This window comes from Leucoraja erinacea, chromosome 18, assembly GCF_028641065.1.
Source record: "Leucoraja erinacea ecotype New England chromosome 18, Leri_hhj_1, whole genome shotgun sequence".
NCBI classification, from domain to species: domain Eukaryota; kingdom Metazoa; phylum Chordata; class Chondrichthyes; order Rajiformes; family Rajidae; genus Leucoraja; species Leucoraja erinaceus.
In genome coordinates, this window is record NC_073394.1 from 1,262,141 (window position 1) to 1,283,121 (window position 20,981).

The 20,981-nt window shown below is 41.5% G+C and overlaps 1 protein-coding gene across 3 annotated transcripts in view; it reads right to left on the reverse strand.

Moving 5' to 3' along the window:
- Positions 1-20,981, reverse strand: part of ext2 (exostosin glycosyltransferase 2) — a 169,169-nt gene that overhangs the window by 44,569 nt on the left and 103,619 nt on the right. For all 3 annotated transcript variants that reach the window (XM_055649128.1, XM_055649129.1, XM_055649130.1), the window contains exons 6-7: positions 16,800-16,939; positions 15,264-15,357 (exon numbers count right to left, since the gene is read on the reverse strand). In XM_055649128.1, coding sequence (XP_055505103.1) covers positions 15,264-15,357; positions 16,800-16,939 — 234 coding nt within the window. The remainder of the gene's footprint in view (positions 1-15,263; positions 15,358-16,799; positions 16,940-20,981) is intronic.

Sequence of the window (20,981 nt, forward strand, 5' to 3'; positions counted from 1 at the left end):
CAATGCACTTTTTGCTGCCTCTCGTCTGAAATGCTATCACAAGCAGCAAATCCCATGCTATGGCTGCATGCCCATCATCTGTTCCAGTGTTCAAAATTATTTTGCTAATGTAAAAATAGCCCCCATCTATTTTTCCAGCCTCTCATTTCTCTCCGCTTTGTAACCCCCACCCTGTGCATTTTCCATCCCATCATTCCAACTGGGACAGAGACTCGCCCCATCAGTCCTCCTCTTTTCTTTAAAACTTCTCTACCTCCACATTGTTCAACTTTACTCTAAAGTTTGCATTAGTTGATGTGTGCTTCAAGTAATGTAAGAATGCAAATGTGTGTTTGCCACAATGCACTTTTCTCATTAATATCAATATTGTAATAGATGCATACTTGGGATGTACAAAATAATACATCATAACATTAACTTATTGCAATTGAGGCTGATTTATAACAACAAGCACACAGTTTAAACAAGTTTAAAAAGTTATATTCTGGTTTCAGGAATTTGATCATCTTCTGACACATGATGGACAGTGTTTGAAACTGAACGCCACACATTTCAACACTCCAGGGTATCATTTTTAAATCTGTCAGTGTTTGGGACTCGTATCAACTTCCCTTACAACAGACACCCAGCTGAGAGAGTGTTCCAAGAAAAATATATGGATTTAATTGCAAAGCTTTGCTCAGGCGGCCCCAGAGGAGAGTTCAAAGGCAAACTAAGGTGCTTTCTAGCACCTCGGAGTGCTGTAAGGTCCAAAGGTTACTAAAGCAGGAGCCACTGCCCAATAAAAATCTGTTTTCAGAGTTCAGTTGTAAAGCATATAATGGATCCTTTTACAGCTTTCACCTCATTCTGAATCAGAATGTTGGTTCCTACAGTGATGGCGTGTTTCAGCTGCTGTCTACTCTAGCCATCAAAGGTACCCCAAAGCACAGTGTCCTTTACTCCCATTCACTTAGCAGACAATCAATAATACAGTTATTTTGTAGAACCTAAAGCATTTCTTCAAGAGCAATTTAATTTTACATTTATTAATAATCCTGCAGTCAAACCTAGATGAAGTCGATATTGAAGCATTTTCCTCAGACTGGGGGTTGTAAATTGTGCGCAAAAAGACAAATTCTTGCAGCTTTTGGCTGCATTCTATTGCGGATTTGGGGATTAGAATGAGCTGGTATTCAACTTGACTTAATGAAATTAATGAACTGCCCCAGTTCTCAGTCAACAATATTACAAAAGAAACCTGTTAATTGTGGATAATTATGAAAATCTATGGATCCCCACTGTGGTTTTCAATAATGTTTTTTTTAATAGAAACAGCAGACTTATCTACTGTGCCATTTTTTATCTGCCTGGAATGGACACAAATACCAAGCTCATAGCCTCTAACATTTCTAGTCTGTTTGTTGAGAAAGAAGAGCTTGCTGTGCCTACAACAATGCCACCCATTCCTTCACTCCCGCCTGTCCTGCTGAATTTTGTGTCTATTATAGTTTAGTTTATTGTCACGTGTACCGAGGTACAGTGAAATGTTTTACAACAATATGTAGACGGTATTGTCCTCTGGACATGGAATTTAGTTTTGCCATAGAGCAGAAACCTGAGGCAACTGTATTAGTGCAGCATATGATGTTTATGGTACTCATAGCGGCTATCCATGGCAATAAAACAATGTGGCCAGATGCATTTAATAAAAGCAGTGCCTTATCAATCATTCTGATCTGCCTTCAGATGCTTTAATCTCCATGCCTCCCACACATTAAATATTCACAGCTATTCTTTCAATTTGAAATCTTACTTAGAAACATAGAAAATAGGTGCAGGAGTATCTCATTCGGCCCTTTGAGCCAGCACAGCCGTTCAATATGATCATGGCGGATCATCTAAAATCAGTACCCCGTTCCTGCTTTTTCCCCCCATATCTCTTGATTCTGTTAGCCCCAAGAGCAAAATCTAACACTCTCTTGAAACCATCCAGTGAATTGGCCTCCACTGCCCTCTGTGGCAGAGAATTCCACATTCATAACCCTCTGGATGAAATTTTTTTCCCTCTACTTGCTTTAAACAAATTAATATAACTTGTTAGTTTGTGGATAATTAAAAGATGAACATGTTTGATTACAAAGAAACAAAAAGCACTTGTTTGTTTTCATCATCAGTCCTATGAAAGCTGTAGATCTGACAATAGCCTGGTTATGCATATTGAAAACAAACTGGTAATAAATGACATAATACATAACCAAGTCTCAAGTATTACATGCATGAAAGATTTTGGCTAATTCAATTCTTCAATTACATTTTAGATGGAATTCTGTATCTGCACTTTACAAGTCAAACATTTGAAAAATGATTTAATGTAATTACTTTGTATGAAAATTCTGATTTTAAATTCATAATCTCCATTTACCTATGATTTTTAAATTCACACATGAAAAAACATTCAAGAGGTCAATTAAATCTTGATCAATCGCCATTAATTAATCATTTTAAATAAGGAACCAATGTAATTTTTGCTAAAAAGATCCTGTTTGGTTTGCTCCATGTTCTGGTTAACAACAGCTTCTAGTAACCAATAGAAAGGATAATGCAAAGTAATAGTTTTGAGTAGCAGCTTCTGAAAATTAATTTAATTTTACAAGCCATAATGGTTTTGTGTGACAAGGAAAAGTAATGAATGATTTCTCTGGAAATCCTGGCTCTCTGACTGATTAAGTTCATTGTGATTTCAGCTGCGACTCTGAACTGGATAGAAAAAACCCCATGGCTTTAAAATTTCATCACCATCCAATGACACTCGCCTGGAAGTGTGTGAAGACAGAATCAGGCTTGCCTCTGATGCCTTTTATGATAAAGCAGCCTGCCAACACTCACTCCAACAGATGAGAAATCCAGTGGTGGCGGTGAAGGCACTGGGGCAGTGATCTCCTTTACAACACCAACTTATGGACAAGAAAAATAATTCTCCAAAACAAAAAGTACCGGCTGGCTTTGAAGCATAGAACCATACACAAAGTCCATTATTGTTTGAATGTTTGTTGCATGGTTCAGTTTTGTTTCAGATTATTAAAGTCAAAGAAGTTATGCATTAAATATCTTAACACTAAACGTGTTTATAACTTTAGTGCTCAAGAATTAAAATGTAAAATAGATATTTACAGTTAGTCAGATTGATCATTAAAACAGCATTTAAATAAAAGTTCAATCTCTGTGCCTGCACGTTCTTCATCTGCACTTATCAGTCGGACTGGATTGGAAGGCAGCCAGACACAGGCGGCAGGCAGATGGTATGCATTCCATCATCAGTGATAACCATACTCGGGACAATCCAAGTTAAAATAATATTAACTATGTACCCTCTCATTTCTCAAAAGTTTTATATGAATGAGTGTTTGCTCAATCGTTATAATTTTCTAAAATGCAATAAGGAGTATTTCTCAAGCAGGTGAAGGAAGATAATAGTTTTAGAATTTATTTTAACATCCAAAAAACTTAGATAAAGTAACCCAAGCTCTCATTTGCTTCCTTGATACCAACAAGCAATCTGAGGTGCCATATAGTTCGTAAATAAAATGAATACACAAAGCATATGAATTAAAGTGCCACCACTGGGTGGGGGGGGGGGGGGGGGGGGGGGGGGGGGGGGGGGGGGAGCGGAGAGCCCCCCCCCAATGCAGGAGCTTGATCGCCCCGATGAGGAGGCTCGCCGCCAGCTACAGGAGTACGATCGTCCCGTCAACGGATGGTTAGAGGCCCCCGACCGCTGGAGGACAAACAAGGGTTTAACTTTTTTCCGCCTTCCATCACAGTGCGGAATGTGGAGGAGTCACTGTGGTGGATGTTTATGTCAAAATGTATTTTGTGTATTCTGTTGCTTTTTATTAGTACGACTCTATGACATATCAAATTCCTCGTATGTTGCAAGGCATACTTGGCTAATATATGATTATTATTATACGTAAATTTTAATGATTCTATTTAATATCATATGCTTTAATCTTTTTTTAACATAATTTGACATTAGCGTAGACCAGAAGTTCTCTCTTCTGCGAGTACTGCAAGACTCTCCTGGAGTACTGAGAACTAAGGAAATCAAGTGACATGGTGTGATATAGTAGCACTGAGATGGAAGACCATACAGTCTTTGAAAAGCAGTGCAAGCTTGGGGCACACGATCTATTCCTGCCCCATCTCCAATGCTGATAACTCATTTACACATCAGACATTGGATATATTGGGCAGCACAATGGTGCAGCTGGTAGAGCTGCTGCCTCAAGGGCCTGTCCTACTTGGCCGTCATTCGCCCGGCATCTACGCGACCTGCTAGCATGTGGGTAGCGCGGGACGGGCGCATGGAGTGGTGTGGATTTCGCGCTCCACCGGCCTGTCACGTAACTGACGGCCAAAGTGGGACAGGCCCAAGACCCTGGCACGGCGCAACGTCTCATGTCCAACAGCAGCAGAAGCAGGCAAACGATCGGCGAGCTCGGCCTGGGGCTCACGGCCGTTGCGGACCCGGATCCGCCCCCACTCCCACTCCCAGAGCGGGGCCAAGACAATTGGAGCTAGACACAAAATGCAGGAGTAACTCAGCGGGACCGGCAGCATCTCTGGAGAGAAGCGATGGGTGACATTTCGGTCAAGACCCTTCTTCAAACTGAAGAAGATTCTCGACCCGAAACATCATCCATTCCTTCTCTCCAGTGATGCTGCCGGTTCCGCTGAGTTACTCCTGCATTTTGTGTCTATCTTCAAATGACGGCCAAGTGGGACAGGCCCTTCACTGTGCCAGAGACCCAGGCTCGATCCTGACCTTGGATGCTGCCTTTATGGAGCTTGCATGCTCTCTCTGTGACCAAAGACGTGCGGGTTTGCAGATTCTTTGACCTCTAAAATTGCCCCTAATGTTTAGGGAGTGAATGAGAAAATGGGATAACATGGAACTCGTGTAAACAGGTCATTTCCGTGACTTTCATTCGGAGGCAGGGACTCAACCTGAAACGTCACCCATTCCTTCTCTCCAGCGATGCTGCCTGTCCCACTGAGTTACTTCAGCTTTTTGTGTCTATCTTCGGTTTGAACCCGCATCTGCAGTTCCTTCCTACAGTCCAGTTTAGAACTGTTTAGAGATACAACATTCAATGTGGACTCAGTGGGCCGAAGGGGCCGTTTCCATGTTGTATCTCTAAACTAAACTAGTTTGAATAAAATGAATCTTTAAATTATCGACTTGTTTCTAAAGAGAATATACAAATCAAATCTCTGAATTACTTTGTCAATGCAAGTCTAAATCCCTCCTCCTCAGGCAAAATAACTGTGTCATGATGTCCTACAAAAATATAAATAAGTTGTGCTGATAGATACTAACCATTATTCATTCTCTCTTCAAATGGACACATCTAACCCTGGTACATGATAAATGCATCACACCACTGCACTCTGACTTAAGACCAAAACATTTTCCAAAGCACCATGCTCTGGAGGATTTATTAGGTACTGTCAGAGCACAATATATCATTAACAGACATGCAAAATCTGGTTTCAGTCACAGAGAGAAATTCTTGCATTTCATATTCTTTACTATTCATCTTCCACTTGTTCCTCCCAATGGCCAACAGATCTGCGGAAACGCAAGCATTTTCACATGGACATTACATTAATGTTATTGGTAGATTTTAATGGCATACGAGTACTTCCTGTAACAATAGTGGAATACATAGTGGAATGAAAAAGCAAAAGACTGGAGTTTCATACCAATATTAAAATGAGTATGAATTTAAATGAGAATAGGGCACCCTCTGATACAAAGAGAATCCAATGATTTTGAAATACTATTCTACGCTAAGCAACCAACAAGAAAATATGGTTATTTCAAAAGTGTGTTTTATTACAAAAAAAAAACCCAATGTAAGTTTACTAAGTGGAAAAGAATAGGATGGAAATAAACTGTTAAAGCTCTGTCCCACGGTACGAGTTCATTCCAAGAGTTCTCCCGAGTTTGCCCTGATTCGAACTCGGAGATTTACGGTAATGGCCACTCGTCGGTACTCGGGGCTCTCGTGGACAATTTTCAACATGTTGAAAAATCTTCACGAGTCTTCCCGAGCCTACCTGCCGTTAGCGCTAAGAGACGTCCCCGAGCTCCGACGTACCCGCTATGTTCATTCTCCGTGTTTACCACAAGTTTGACTTTTTTTTTTTTAAACTCGGGAGAGCTCTTGGAATGAACTCCTACCGTGGGACACTAGGGCCCTGCACACCTGCATCTCTGGAGAGAAGGAAAAGGTGATGTTTCAGGTCGAGAACCTTCTTAAGACTCTTCGTCTGAAGAAGGGTCTTGACCCGAAAAGTCACCCATTCCTTCCCTCCAGAGATGCTGCCTGTCCCGCTGAGTTACTCCAGCTTTTTGTGTCTATTTTCAGTTTAAACCAGCATCTGCAGTTCCTTCCTACACTCTTGAACCTTTGGACTGTTTCGGGAGTTGCTCCAAATTAACCCAAGTACAATCTTGCTTGTATTATTTTCCTAAACACTTTTATTTTTCAAAAACAAATCAATGTGAAAGAAATATATTGCCCAGGGCACCACTATGGTTGAAACTGAAATAGAAATTGCTATCAGGGGTTATATAAAGGCTTGTGTTGAGGCTGCTTATGCTTCAGAATAGCAGGAACGAATGAGTTAAAGTGTAAGAAAGGCTGCAAGTTGTCTTTATTTGATGAGACTTTGGATACAAGGAGGAGGAAAAGTGTGTCAGATAGAATACTTTGAGTATCAGAATGAAGAGAGGGGAGTACCAGGATGACAAAGAAAGTTCATTACACCACTGACCAAGGTATTATCAATCAAATGAGGGAGATAAGAAAGATTGGGAAGGAAAGATTGATTGGGGTTAAAAGTGGCCATGAATGCAAAAAGTCAGAATTCATTCACAATTTAATCAGGTTTCGAACTGGGACCATAATGTAAAACTCCTTCAGCATCCAATATCACCATTCATATACAGAATTGAATACTATCAAAATAGAGGCAGTGATAATAAATACAACTCACAGAAAAGTAGAGACAGAAAATGAAACAACACAGAAACAGGCAAGAGACACAAAATGCTGGAGTAACACAGCGGGACAGGCAACATCGCTGGAGAGAAGGAATGGGTGATGTTTCAGGTCGAGACCCTTCTTCAGACAAGCGCTTCAGCCCATCGAGTCCATGCTGACCATAAACCAACATTAATTTATTTTCTCATCAATCTCCCATTTCTATCCTTCAGATAATTTACAGTGGCTAGTTAACCGGCCATGTAGACCATTGGGACATGAAATCACAGCACCCGGTAAAAACAAATGCGGCCACAGGGAGAGTATTGAATCCCCACACAGGCAGCTCATGTGGCCAGGATTGAACCTGGGTCTATGGTATCGTGAGGTAGTGAGGCTCTACTTGCTGAAACTCTTCACTGTCAGTCATTTTTTGTTGATGACATCTTAGTTGTTGATTGTATTTATTATTTTGTCTGCCGGTGAAGAAAGTAGAACTACCGCTAGTGTTAAGTAGTATTTCAGATTCAGATTCAATTTTAATTGTCATTGTCAGTGTACAGTACAGAGACAACGAAATGCATTTAACACCAACACTGGTTAAACTACATTCAAAACAAAAAGACTCAACTATTTTATCCGAACCTTATTTTTGTTGAAGAGATGTATGTAAATTAACACCGAAGGTAGACACAAAATGCTGGTAACACTTTATGCAAATTAACAAATCCCGATTTGCCATTTTAAAAGTGTAACTACTTTAAAATAAACAAGTTAACTCCTTTGCTAAAATAACAGGAATCTCAGATGAATATATCAAGTGGTCTTATGTCAATATAAGTGTTATTTCTGGGCACTCCATTTATAAAATATGGGACAAAGTTGGAAAGCAGTGGCTGCACGCAAAACTTCATATTGGAAAATCTTTAAAATGTCTAAAATGTCTTCTCCTATACAACACAGCCATGAATAACAATCAGATTTTTATGCAAATAAGTTGGCACGTGACACAGTGGTAGAGTTGCTGCCTAAAGGGCCTGTCCCACTTTCACGACCTCTGCCGAGTTTGCCCTCGACTCGTATTCGCAGCATGGTCGTCACCAGGTCGTAGGTAGGTCGTAGCATGCCGTGATGCTAGTCGTAGGTACTCGTGGCATCAAGTAGGTCGGGGCGTTTTTTCTAGCATGATGAAATGTCCACGAGTAAAAAAGGTCGTGAATTAGGTCGTGAAAATGGGACAGGCCCTTTACAGCAAGTGAGACCCAGGTTCGACCATGACTGCGTGTGCTGTCTGTGTGGAGTTTGTACGTTCCCTCTGTGACCTGCGTGGGTTTCCTCCCACACTCCAAAGATGTACAAGTTTGCAGGTCAATTGACTTGGTATAATTGTAAAATTATTCCTGGTGTGTATAGGATAGTGTTAGTGTGCAAGGATTGCTAGTCAGTGCAGACTCGGTGGGCCGAAGGGCCTGTTTCTGCGCTGCCTCTGAAATCTAAACTGATGTCCTTTAGATTGAAAACCTGAGATTGGGCATCATATTGGGAACCCTCGACCCAAATAGAAAGCTAGTACATCCTGGACTATGTTCAACACTCAGAGACCAAATGAAAGTGTGATGGTTTGATTTCCAAACTGATCCTCTGTGAGAACCACTGGTTATGTTGCAATCTATCTATATATTAGGGAGAGGTGAAGGGGGGGGGGAGTGGAGGAGCGGAGGAGGAGAGGGGAGAGAAGAAGAGAGGGGGAGGGAGTGTTGGTAAAATGAGCCGAGCCTGCGCAGTTGGGGGCTATGGATGAGTGGTGGAATATTGCGCTGGGCGAACAGGTTACCTTGGGGGACCAGGCCTCCCGTGTGACAGGGACCCAACAGTTCCACTTGGTCTAGTGCCAACGAAAGTCAAAGCAGAACGAACGTTGCTCTTTCTCAGCACATCATAATTTTGGCAGAGTCTTGAATCAGGAATTGGGGTGCAACAACTTGGAAACATTTGCCAAGAGTTGGAGCAACTATCTGGTAAATGACTTGCAGCTTGGGGACAGATTTACAAACTCTGTCTGCATTACATAATTAGATAAGATGACAAGGTTTCCCAGATTAACGGTTTCCTCACTCATCCCAAAAATTGCTCCTAATGTGAAGGAAGTAGATGCAGAAGTGGGATAATCTTAGAACTAGTGTGTAGGAAGGAACTGCAGATGCTGGTTTAAATCGAAGATAGACACAAAATGCTGGAGTAACTCAGCGGGACAGGCAGCATCTCTGGAGAGAAGGAATGCCTTCTCTCGACCCGAAACGTCACGCATTCCTTCTCTCCAGAGATGCTGCCTGTCCCGCTGAGTTATTCCATCATTGTGCATCTATCTTTCATTAGAATGAAAGTGGGTGGGTGATCGATGTTCAGCATGGCCCTAGTGGGCCAAAGGGTCAGTTTGCATGCTATATCCCTAAGCCAAGCTGGACTAAGGATTCCATTGGCGTCCAAATGGTGGTAGATGCAAGATTACAGCAAGGATGTTTGGGAAGAGGGCTGGTGCAATGTCACTGCTTTCTCCATCCCGTTTGCAGTGGGATTCAGACCCACTGGTTATGTACGCTGCTGCTTGTACTTCTGCAGTTGTTGAATGAGAATTACATTTTGAGGATAACCAAATTTGAGAAGGAAATTCCATTATCCCCGTCAGCTGACAAAGTTTTTTGTGAGGTTATAAAGAATACTATGTACAATGGTCAGTGCTGTTAACATTTTCTTCGCGTTTCTTGATGGACAGAACTCCCAATTCAACCGTGGGAGGTGTTGATGGCTTTCTAACGACATGCCCTGCAGCTCAGCAAGGGGAGCCCACAATCATCACCGCAATCAAGCTGGCCTTTTTTTCTTGAAGATGGTCACAATCAGCAGCAGCCAAGATTCCCCAACATGCTCTTCTGACCAAATGAGGGAGATGAGGTTATGAATACTTCTCTATTATGCCAACAGTTAGAAGCCCAGCTGACAGGGATAATAGAGCTTCAGCTGGGCTTCGAACTGTTCCAGATGACATTTTGGTTTTCAACCGTCAGATGTCCTTTGCAACTCCTTCCAGCGCTGGGATAGAAGCAAAACTGTGCCAGATAATGTGCTGTGGGTTAGACTCATCTTGTGGTAGGACCTTGATTCAGGAGCTCTTCAATGTGCTTCGTCTCACATGTTCTGACGTCCCCTGTTCTTGATTAGCTCGTCAGAGCTCGGCAGACATGAAGATGGATCCTGGCTTGCAGATGGTCTGCTGGGGTCAATAGACAATCGACAATAGGTGCAGGAGTAGGCCATTCGGCCCATCGAGCCAGCACCACCATTCACTGTGATCATGGCTGATCATCTACAATCAGGACCCCATTCCTGCCTTCTCCCCATATCCCTTCACTGCTATCTTTAAGAGGTCTAACTTTCTTTTGAAAGCCTCCAGAGAATTGGCCTCCACTGCCTTCTGAGACAAAGAATTCACAACTCTCTGGGTAAAAAAGCTTTTCCTCATTTCCGTTCTAAATGGCCTACCCCTTATTCTTAAACTATGGCCCCTGGTTCTGGACTCCCCCAACATCAGGAACATGTTTCCTGCCTCTAGACTGTCCAATCCCTTAATAATCTTAAATGTTTCAATAAGATCACGTCTCATCCTTCTAAATTCCAGTGTATACAAGCCCAGTCGCACCATTCTTTCAACATACGAGTTCCGCCATCCTGGGAATAAACCTGGTGAACCTACGCTGCACTCCCTCAATAGCACGAATGTCCTTCCTCAAATTTGGAGACCATTAGGTAACCAGGTTGTCTATGTTGCACTGACTTTAAAACATTATTTTACAAGATCTTTCAGACCTTCAACATATATTATCATTTGGCCATGTTTCAGTTGCAGTCATTATTGAATCCTCTGGCTAGATCATATAAATGGATTGTATATTGTTGGCTGGCTCTGTCTGCCCTGTGATTGACTTGACTTGAAGTGGTTTGACTTGCAATGGATTGAAATGGATTGTTGGCCCTGCACTCACTGTGCTGGACCCATGCTAGCTTGGTGGAGAGGTGGAATATTGCATTGGGGGACCAGCCCTTCCGTGCGAGTCTAGTAATCTTATAATTCCTTAATAATAGTCTAAACGTTATTCCTTTATCATGTATCTGTACACTGTAAATGGTAATGGTAATCATGTATTGTATTTCTGCTGACTGGGTAGCACACATTAAAAGTTTTTCATTGAACCTCAGTACACGTGACAATTAACTAAACAACATCTTACAGTCAGAGTCATATAGTCATAGTGTGGAAACAGGCCCTTCAGCCCAACTTGCCCATACCGGCCAACATATGCCAGCTACACTAGTCCCACTTGCCTGCGCTTGGTCCATATCCCTCCAAACCTGTCCTATACATGTACCTGTCTAACCGTTTCTTTAACGCTGGGATAGTACCAGCCTCAACTACCTCCTCTGGCAGCTTGTTCCATACACCCACCACCCTTTGTGTGAAAAAGTTACCCCTCAGATTCCTATTAAATCTTTTCCCCTTCACCTTGAACCTGTGTCCTCTGGTAGCCAATTCCCTTACTCTGGGCAAGAGACTCTGTGTATCTACCCGATCTATTCCTCTCATTATTTTATAAGTCCATGTAGAAAATGTCTACCACACTGCCCTCATCAATCTTCTTATTCACCCTTCAAAGACCTCCTTCAAATCCATACGACACAAATTCCCAGGTACAAAGCCATGCTGACTATCCCCAATCAGTCCTTGCCTTTTCAAATGCATATAATGCCTTTCAAATGCATATAATGCCGTTCCATACACCCTCCACCTTGTGTGTGAAAGTTACCGCAGGTTCCACGTGTCCTTTGTTTCTCGATTCCCCCACTCTGGGCAAGAGACTGTGTGTTAAATTATCTCCAATAACTTAACCATCACTGATCAAAACAAACTGTTGGAGGAACTCAGTGGATTGGACAGCATTTGCAGAGGGAATGAACAAATTATATTTTGGGTCGGGACCCTTCTTCAGAAAGATGTAGTGGGGGAGGCAGAAAGCTGGAAAAGAGATGGCCGATGGGGCAAAGGTTGATAAGTGACAGGTGGACATAGAGGGGAGGGGGAGCTATTGGCAGATGGGTGGAGAAAATGACAAAGGCTGGAGGAGAAAGGGAGACAATAGGGTGTCAGATAAGCAAAGAAGAGGAGGTGGGAATTGTAAAGCTGGATGGAGGGATATGGAAGCAAGGGGATGGGGTAGGGGAAGGAGGGGGGAGTAAAAAGGGAAATATGGCACACAGGAATGGGAGTTAATCAGACGGAGAAGAGTAAAGGAGCAGGGAGAATAGGGACGAAAAGCTGCAGTAACTCAGCGGGACAGGCAGCATCTCTGAAGGGAAGGAATGGGTGACGTTTCCGGTCGAGACCCTTCTTCAGATCCAAAACGTCACCCATTCCTTCTCTCCAGAGATGCTGTCTGTCCCGCTGAGTTACTCCAACATTTTGTCTCGACCTTCGATTTAAATAAGAGTCTGCAGTTCTTCCCTACAGGTGATGAAATGTGGTTCAACTCAAGAAATAAAGATACGTTAGAAGAAATAAAACTATTCTGGGAACTTGTGAAAGTAGCTGCAACTTTCTCTGCTTCGTAACTGATCTCGCTTCTTATCTTCAGACAGAAGGGTCTCGACTCGAAACGTCCCCCATTCCTTCTCTCCAGAGATGCTGCCTGTCCGGCTGAGTTACTCCAGCTTTTTGTGTCCACATTTCATCACATATTTTGTTAAATACTACTTGTGCTATTCCACCTCCAACCTCCTTATTGAAGACATGCCAATTCAAGATATATGCCCAAATTATTTTTTGATAGAGCAAAATTGCTGGAGTTACCTGATATCAGCAACATTCATTTTCCTACGTGAAGTCTCTTCATGATTTCAGAATACAAAACGTCTCAAGCGATTTAGTAATTTCAGTAATAATTATACATTGAAGCTTTACTGGTTATTGAGCTATGCAAGATACCATGAAAGTCCACGCAAGCATTGCATAAATACACACCTTCTAAAGACATTTTTGATGACATAAATTTCAATTGAAAGCAATGCAAATGGTTTTCCTTTGGAGGCAATATGTGAGTTCAAAGCAAAAGTTATCAGATCTAATAAGTATATATTTATTTTATATCACTGTGTAGAAAAATACCTTCATAAAAGAATGGATGGCAGCTTCAGTCAGCTGAAGGGCCTGTTCTTCTGCTGCACTTCACTATGACTAAGAAATGAGCTGCAACTGCAATTGTCCCCGATCCACTCACAGTAACAGAAATGTACATGATTTTAGGCTAGCCTCATGCTAATTTTTCAAGGATGGATATAGTCATAGAGTGATACAGTGTGGAAACAGGCCCTATGGCCCATCTTGCCCCATGCCCCATCTACACTAGTCCCACCTGCCTGCGCTTGGCCCATAACCCACTAAACCTGCCCTATCCATGTAAGTGTTTCAATGTTTCTTAAACATTGCGAAAGTCCCAGCCTCAACTACCTGCTCCGGGCAGTTCGTTCCACACACCCTCCACCTTGTGTGTGAAAGTTACCTCAGGTTCCACGTGTCCTTTGTTTCTCGATTCCCCCACTCTGGGCAAGAGACAGTGTGTTTACTCAATCTATTCCAAGATAGATATGATAAACTTCAACTTAAGAGGACTAGTATCCATAAAGATAGTAAGTTGTAAGAAGTTTTCTTTGAAAGTCTTGTAAAGATTGATTAGAGATGCAGGAACTGAACATCACAAGCACTCACCACTGACACACACTTTGAATTTTGCTTGGTAAACGATAGCGTTTCTGCTCGAAACAGCCAGATGTGGTCCATTGCAAGGTTAGAGAGCAGTCTACTGCTGCTGCCTCTGATGATACATATGTAACGGGAACATGCAGACAGCAACTGAAGCTGTACAAGGGGCCATTGCCCATCTGGGCCCATTTACTTTAGTGACCTATGGACAACTGTGAGGACAGTTTAAAGAATAGAACTTTTGTACATGTGCTCTTTAAAAAAAATCCTTTGATTTTAAATGAACAACGCAAGACTCTACAGATTAGGATGTTAATGTAAATGTAAAGAATGTTTTGTGCACAACAATAATAGCAGCTATTTGCCAGCCTGGCTCAGTGGTAGTGGGGTAATTTCTGAATCAAACAAATGCCTGTCAGATTCATGCTGTCTCTTTCGTGGAGTTTAGATGAACTGCAACATTGTCAAAGGCACAATGTTATTGATGAAGACAACTAGGGCAGAACAATTTTACTATCCTAGTTTCAAAGAGCAAGTAGCCCAGTGCAGTCCTAACTGACAACATTTCTTCAAAGTCTAAAAAAGACCAGTTTACTTGATCTTTCTCTACATTTATCTGGTGACTGCACTTGAAAGTGTAATCATGAAGGACTTTGGGATTATCCAATTCTGTAATACAATCTTGTATATCTGCATTACTTTAAACATTTTAACTTGAGATTGGAGTAAACTTTCTGTGGAGCAGCTAAAGGTTATACAAGGTATTGTAGAAATTATCAGAGTTAAAGAGGATTGATTATTCTACAGTGCTAAATACTCAGATGTGGTACAATATACCTACAAGTTAAGACATCAAAACTGTGACAATTGACTATTTTATAGTTTGTAAATCCCAAAGGCATCTAGCTCATCGGGTTCCTGTCCTCACGTAACCTTGAACACACATGAACACCATTTCCATGCTCCCTTTCAGCTTACCTAGCCCATATTCCTTTTATACACACCTCACCCCCAACTCCAGCATTCGCTTTAAATTTAAAGGATCCCTCTTTCTCACTCCCCCTTTAAACTCACCGAAAAATATTAATTGGAAAACATTATGTTATTGTGCAAAATCTTAAATCTAAATATCGTCTGGGCAATCTGTCAGTGCGCAGGTGCCAGGTGATCAGTTATAATACAATGGAAATGGAAAACTTTCATTTTTATCCACAAATCAGGAAGAAAATATTTTCTTATTCATCACCCAAATGTTATTCTTCATACTCTGTAATCATCCCTATATATTTGGTGACTCCTGCCCGTTGCACATCTTGCAATCATCTTTACTATTTGTATTATTGTGTAAGCAACATGGAAGCTCTACCAAATCCACTTGCAATTTGAAGCCTCATCTAGAGAAGAGATTCACTGTGCCATACCCGCTTTTGCATGTCTTCAATCTGCTGCTGAGGAATAGTCTTCAAAATACTGTACATTTCAGAAAGTTTGTCTTCTGGTATAACGACAGAAGCTCTGGAAAAAAAACCCGATGATAATGGTTAGTTGATCCATTCAACTAAAACCACTATGTTCTCCTCTCCCACTGATTTATGCTGCCCGAAAAGCAGACAGTACTGCTGTGCCTTGTAAAGTCAAACCCACATGTGAAACTTTAGCATCAATAGTTTATATCTGTAGAAAGTAATTCAGCAAGCAATTAAACTCTGATTAGGACCATGGACTTGAGTGCTTGTTATTGTCACTAGGGATAAAGTGTCTACATCTGCTCAAGGCAACATTGGGCATGCGTGCCACCTTCTGCATATACTGTTCTTCCCACAAGCAATCTCTCATGTTGAGGACATGAATGAATGAATGAATGAATGAAAACTTTATTGTCATTCAGATATACACCTAGACACAGTGCACCAATAACGAAATTTTGTTGCATTTGACTCTCCAAAATCAGGTAATAGTAAAAAGTGCTAGGTGCGTCCATAAAAATGCCTCATGTGCATGGTTCTGTAAAATAAATATATATAAAAAGTTTTTAAAAAGTGTCGATATTTAAAAAGTTCTAGCCTCGGTTTTGTTGATTGTTCAGTAATCTTATGGCCTGGGGGATGAAGCTGTTGCAGAACCTGGTTGTCCCGCTCTTCATGCTGCGGTACCTCCTCCCAGAGTTAAGCAGTTTCCAATCAAGCAATTTCCATTTGTGTTGGATTTCAGCTACCACAGAGTCTTGGTAGCACATGGACTTGGAACAAGGCAAGTCGAGACCATGACTTGCTGCACAAACTAAGTAAACTGTGTGTGCCCACTGTAATATCATGGAAATATAGATTTTTCGTTTTGTTTAGAGATACAGCGCGGAAACAGGCCCTCTGTAGAAAGATATCCTTGCTTCTGTACTTTCTCCTTGGTGTATATGTATGTTTGTTCTCAAAGACAAGAACATCCAAGTCCTTTTGTATATTCAAAAGACCCAATCTCTCACTGTCAGCTTGGATTTTTGCCATCAAAGTGAATAACACCACACATAATGCATCTGCCACATTTTAATCATCTTGGCTAAATTGTCTTGAAACCTGTGTATCCTTCACAAACTCTAAATCCTCTTCAGTTTTGTGTTGCAGTGCTTTAGCTACGAGTAGTGAGAGGCCTGGATAGAGTGGATGTGGAGAGGATGTTTCCACTGGGCGTGTCCAGGACCAGAGGTCACAGCCTCGGAATAAAAGGACGCACCTCTAGAAACAGGGTGAGGAGGGATTCCTTTAGTCAGAGGATGGTGAACTTGTGGAATTCATTGCCACAGAAGGCTGTGGAGGCCAAGTCAATTGATATTCTTAAGGCAGAGATTGATAGATTCTTGATTAGTACAATGTCAGGAGTTATAGGGAGAAGGCAGGAGAATGGAGTGGGAAGATAGAATGGGCCAAATTGCCTAATTCTGCTCCTATCACCTATGAACTTACCTTTTCCAGTCCAGCACTTCGGAGAATGGGAGGATGTAAGAATCGCCAACAATGACTGGAATGCAACCTGCCTGAAGAACATCACTCAGGATAGCTTGTCCAAGCCGTGCTCCACGCAGCACGATGCAAAATGTGGCTTCCTGTCAAAGAGATAAGAGATCAGCCTATCATTCATCATACCTGCAAACCTCTTTGGTTAGATTTTAGAGACACAATGCAGAAACAGGTCTTTCAGTCCACCGAGTCCCTGCCGACCAGCAATCACCCCTTACATTAACTATCCTACTCATTCGGGACAACTTACAGAAGCCAATTAACCTACAAACTTGCAAATTTTAGGAGTGCGGGAGGAAACGAGGGCACCTGGAGAAAACCCATACGATCACAGGGAGAAGTCCAAACTCCCTACAGACGTCACCCGTAGTCAAGATCAAACTCGGGTCTCTGGCGCCATAAGATAGCAACTCTACCGCTGCGCCACTGTGCTACCATTAGGCTTAATGCTTTTTTATTTTCTACTCTTTTCAGTTATCTATGTACATAAAGCTCTGCTGTAGGAAATGGAAGCATGCAACACAGGAACAGGCCCTTCAGCCCATCGCACCTGTACTGATACAAGTGCAAATGGTTATCTTCTATTTTCATTTTCTACCAAAGAGCGAGACCTACGGAGAGGGACATTATGAGCAGTAAAACAGAGGATACAAACTAACCCAGAGCAGCATTAACAGTTTGCAGAGAGAATCTCAGACTACAAGAGTTTAATAGATCACATTAGTTATCTAAACATCTCAGCTGGAATGAAATCTGAAATTATTGCAGATACTGAACATTTTTGGTTTTATCACTCATTTAAAAATATGATACACGACCTCTAAAAATATAGAGTGTAGGAAGGAACTGCAGGTGCTGGTTAACACGAAAGATAGACACAAAATGCTGGAGTAACTCAGCGGGATAGGCAGTATTTCTGGATAGAAGAAAGCGGTGATGTGTTGGGTCACTGGATTACGCAGCATTTTGTATCCATCTTTTAAAAATATACAGATCCTTAAATATGGGAGGTCAATACTGTACAATTTATAAAAGCTAGAACAATTCCATTGGTCATACGGAATGAAGACGGTTGATGGCAGAGGACAACATAGCTGTGCATTTATATAGCACCAACTGCAGGAATATATTTGAAGCTGTTATTGGTCGATGTATCTATAAATGTGTGCAAGATTCACCAAAGTCCTATGTGAAAAGTTTGGTCCCAGTAAAGGCTGAATAAGCATTTACAAAATTCCAAGCCACATACACCACAGAATAAAAAGAAACATACTTGAATGTCTTTTCTAATCCAACTTCTTGTGTACCTGCATGCTATTTTTATTGATGCTACCAGAGACACCATAACCAGAAAGTCAAAAAACACTTTAAAAACAGCCGCTTGACGACCTGGCTCGGAAACTCGAATGCCCATGAAAGATAAAAGTGGCAAACATGGGCCCAGTCCATCATGGGTACTGGCCTCCCCACCTTCGACGGGATCTACAGCAGGGGCAGCCTCAAAAGGGCAGCCAGCATCAGAGACCCACACCATTTCACTCCAGGCACAGGGAAGAAGGTATAGGAGCAGGAAAACTGCAACGTCCAGGATCAGGAACAGTTTCTTCCCTACAACCATCGGGCTATTAAACACTACAGCCATCATATAGGCTCCAATCTATGTAGACTTAGGGGCATTATTTTTGACTTTGCACTAGTATTGTTTATTTATTTGTCGGTTTTTAACTTTTTTTGGTTATTGTGGGTTTTACAGAGTACTAGGTCTATATATCTGTCGTTCTGCTGCAAGTAAGAATTTCATTGTTCCGTTTCGGGCCATATGACAATAAAACCCTCATCTTGTTTAGTCTCTTGTAATAAACTGAGAGGTGCTAAATATAAAAATGAATTTGTGAATTTGTTTACGTAGTCAAATACATTTTCACATTAAATAGAGAAATTGCACATAAAGCAACAATTGTACGAGTCTCAAAGTGAAAGAACTCCTTTGACATCCTGGTGAAAGATGTGCGTTTTTGCAGAATGATACTGAATGGGACTAGAAGGAAAAACGATCAAAATTGAAAGCAGCAATTTGGGAGAATTTATAGTATATTTAGAGGTTGAGTAATCTCACCTAAACATTAAAAGATACCAGAAACATAATGGCACATGAAGTCACTAGTTCAACTTCAGGACAGCAAATACAGATACTACTTTGGCATGAAAGGTCGTATGGCAGCAACGTTTTCTAAGTAGTGTCATAAATCTGGAGACCGAGTGGTGTATTTTTTCCTTCAACATACCCTCACCCCACCCCCCTGTAATGAAGAAGGTTGACATGATAGTTGTGTATGTATTTTGATTTAAGTTGCCTTTGAACACCATGTGTAGGAGTACCTTTGGGATTGAACATATGCCGAGCTTCTCCTTATCTGGACACCCAACAGCAAATCTTTTCCATCTGCTGTTATAAGCTTCTTCAAACAATAGTTTCTTGAAGAGTTCACAACAGAATCATCTAAAGTAATGACAACCTTTCCAACCTCGGGCTGAAAACCTCTCGTTTCTTCTCTACTCTTATACACATCAATAAAAGAGAATTAGTTTGGTTGGCATCCACATCTTTAAAATGATAAAATGACAAAGAAAATAATTCCACGAGGAATCTATATTCAACCACGCTCTGTGTAATGGCTCGGTTTTCTCGCTAAGTTATGCAGATATATTCCATTCTCTGCTCCCCAAAACTAGCATATTCTTGGCATGAAAAAAAATCATACGACGATCTTTGTTAAAAACACAATTGCTGGAGTGATGGATTGTCATCTAAAAAAGAACCACTTTCATTAGAAAGTTTATTTTCTATACGTAAAACTAATCTTCCATCTGAGACACAAAGGGATTTTTCACACATTTTCTATGGGACACTGACAGCTTGATTCACCTCTCAACACCTTTGATCAGTTGGGTGTGCAACTCTCTTTCAATGGTATGATAGCGTAATCTAGAGAGATACTCCTTATTGCAGGAGTGTCGCACCTTAGGAAGTGCTAAACATTAAACTCTGGCTATGGACATCTTGTATAGCACGCAACAAAGGGGTTTTCATTGTACCTTGGTACACGTGACAATAAACAAAACTGAAACATCTGCCATTTGGCTCATTCCAGCTGATGGTACAAATCCAACACACAGGGAATTCCGCAGGTGACTTCAACATAAACATCACTCTTCTTTCAAAAACAATTATTTTAAAATGATTATGTTGTAGCGAGTCCAAACTTTGTGATCAAGCGGTTACTTTATTCGGTGAGAAAAGTTTGACATACATGTGCGTTTGGGACTAACATATTGAGTCATTGCTGCTGCTGCTGAGCGAGGTGTTGCCTCTAGCCCAGCTACCTGTTGACTGATGATCTCAAGGTAAGATGTGCTGACGTAGCAGGACACTCCCCTTAACCCATGAGGTCATGTGACAGTCCTCGTAACCACTGACGAGGGTTCGACAGCGTGTGGTCTGACCATCAGGTGACGCCACAATGCGATGAAAAATACTTCATTATTTTTGGAAACAAAAGTGAAAATTTAGGGGTGGGCACGGTGACGCAGCGGTAGAGTTGCTGCCTCACAGCGCCAGAGACCCGGGTTAGTTCCCGACTACAGGTGCTTGGCAGTACGGAGTTTGTACGTTCTCCTTGTGGGAACGTTGGGTCTTCTCCGGGTGTTCCCGTTTCCTCTCACACTCCAAAGACGTGCAGGTTTATGTGTTCATTGGCTTCTGTAAATTGTAAATTGTCCCTAGTGTGTAGGATAGTGTTAGTGCATTAGTGATCATTGGTTGACACAAACTCAGTGGGCCAAAGAGCCTGTTTCCTTGCTGTATCTCTGAAGTCTTGTCTAAATCTTTAAGATTCATTAAAATTATATTAACATCCAATAATATTTCTGAAGGGTCCCGACTCGAAACATCACCTATCAATGTTCCCTGGAGATGCTGCCTGCCTCACTGATATACTCCAGCATTTTGTGTCTATATTGGTAAACCAACTTCTGCAGTTCCTTGTCTCCTGAATTTCAAATGTATCTAATTATGGATACAGAAGATATTTTAAATGGCTGATTTTTTTCTAAAGATTAGAGGGATGA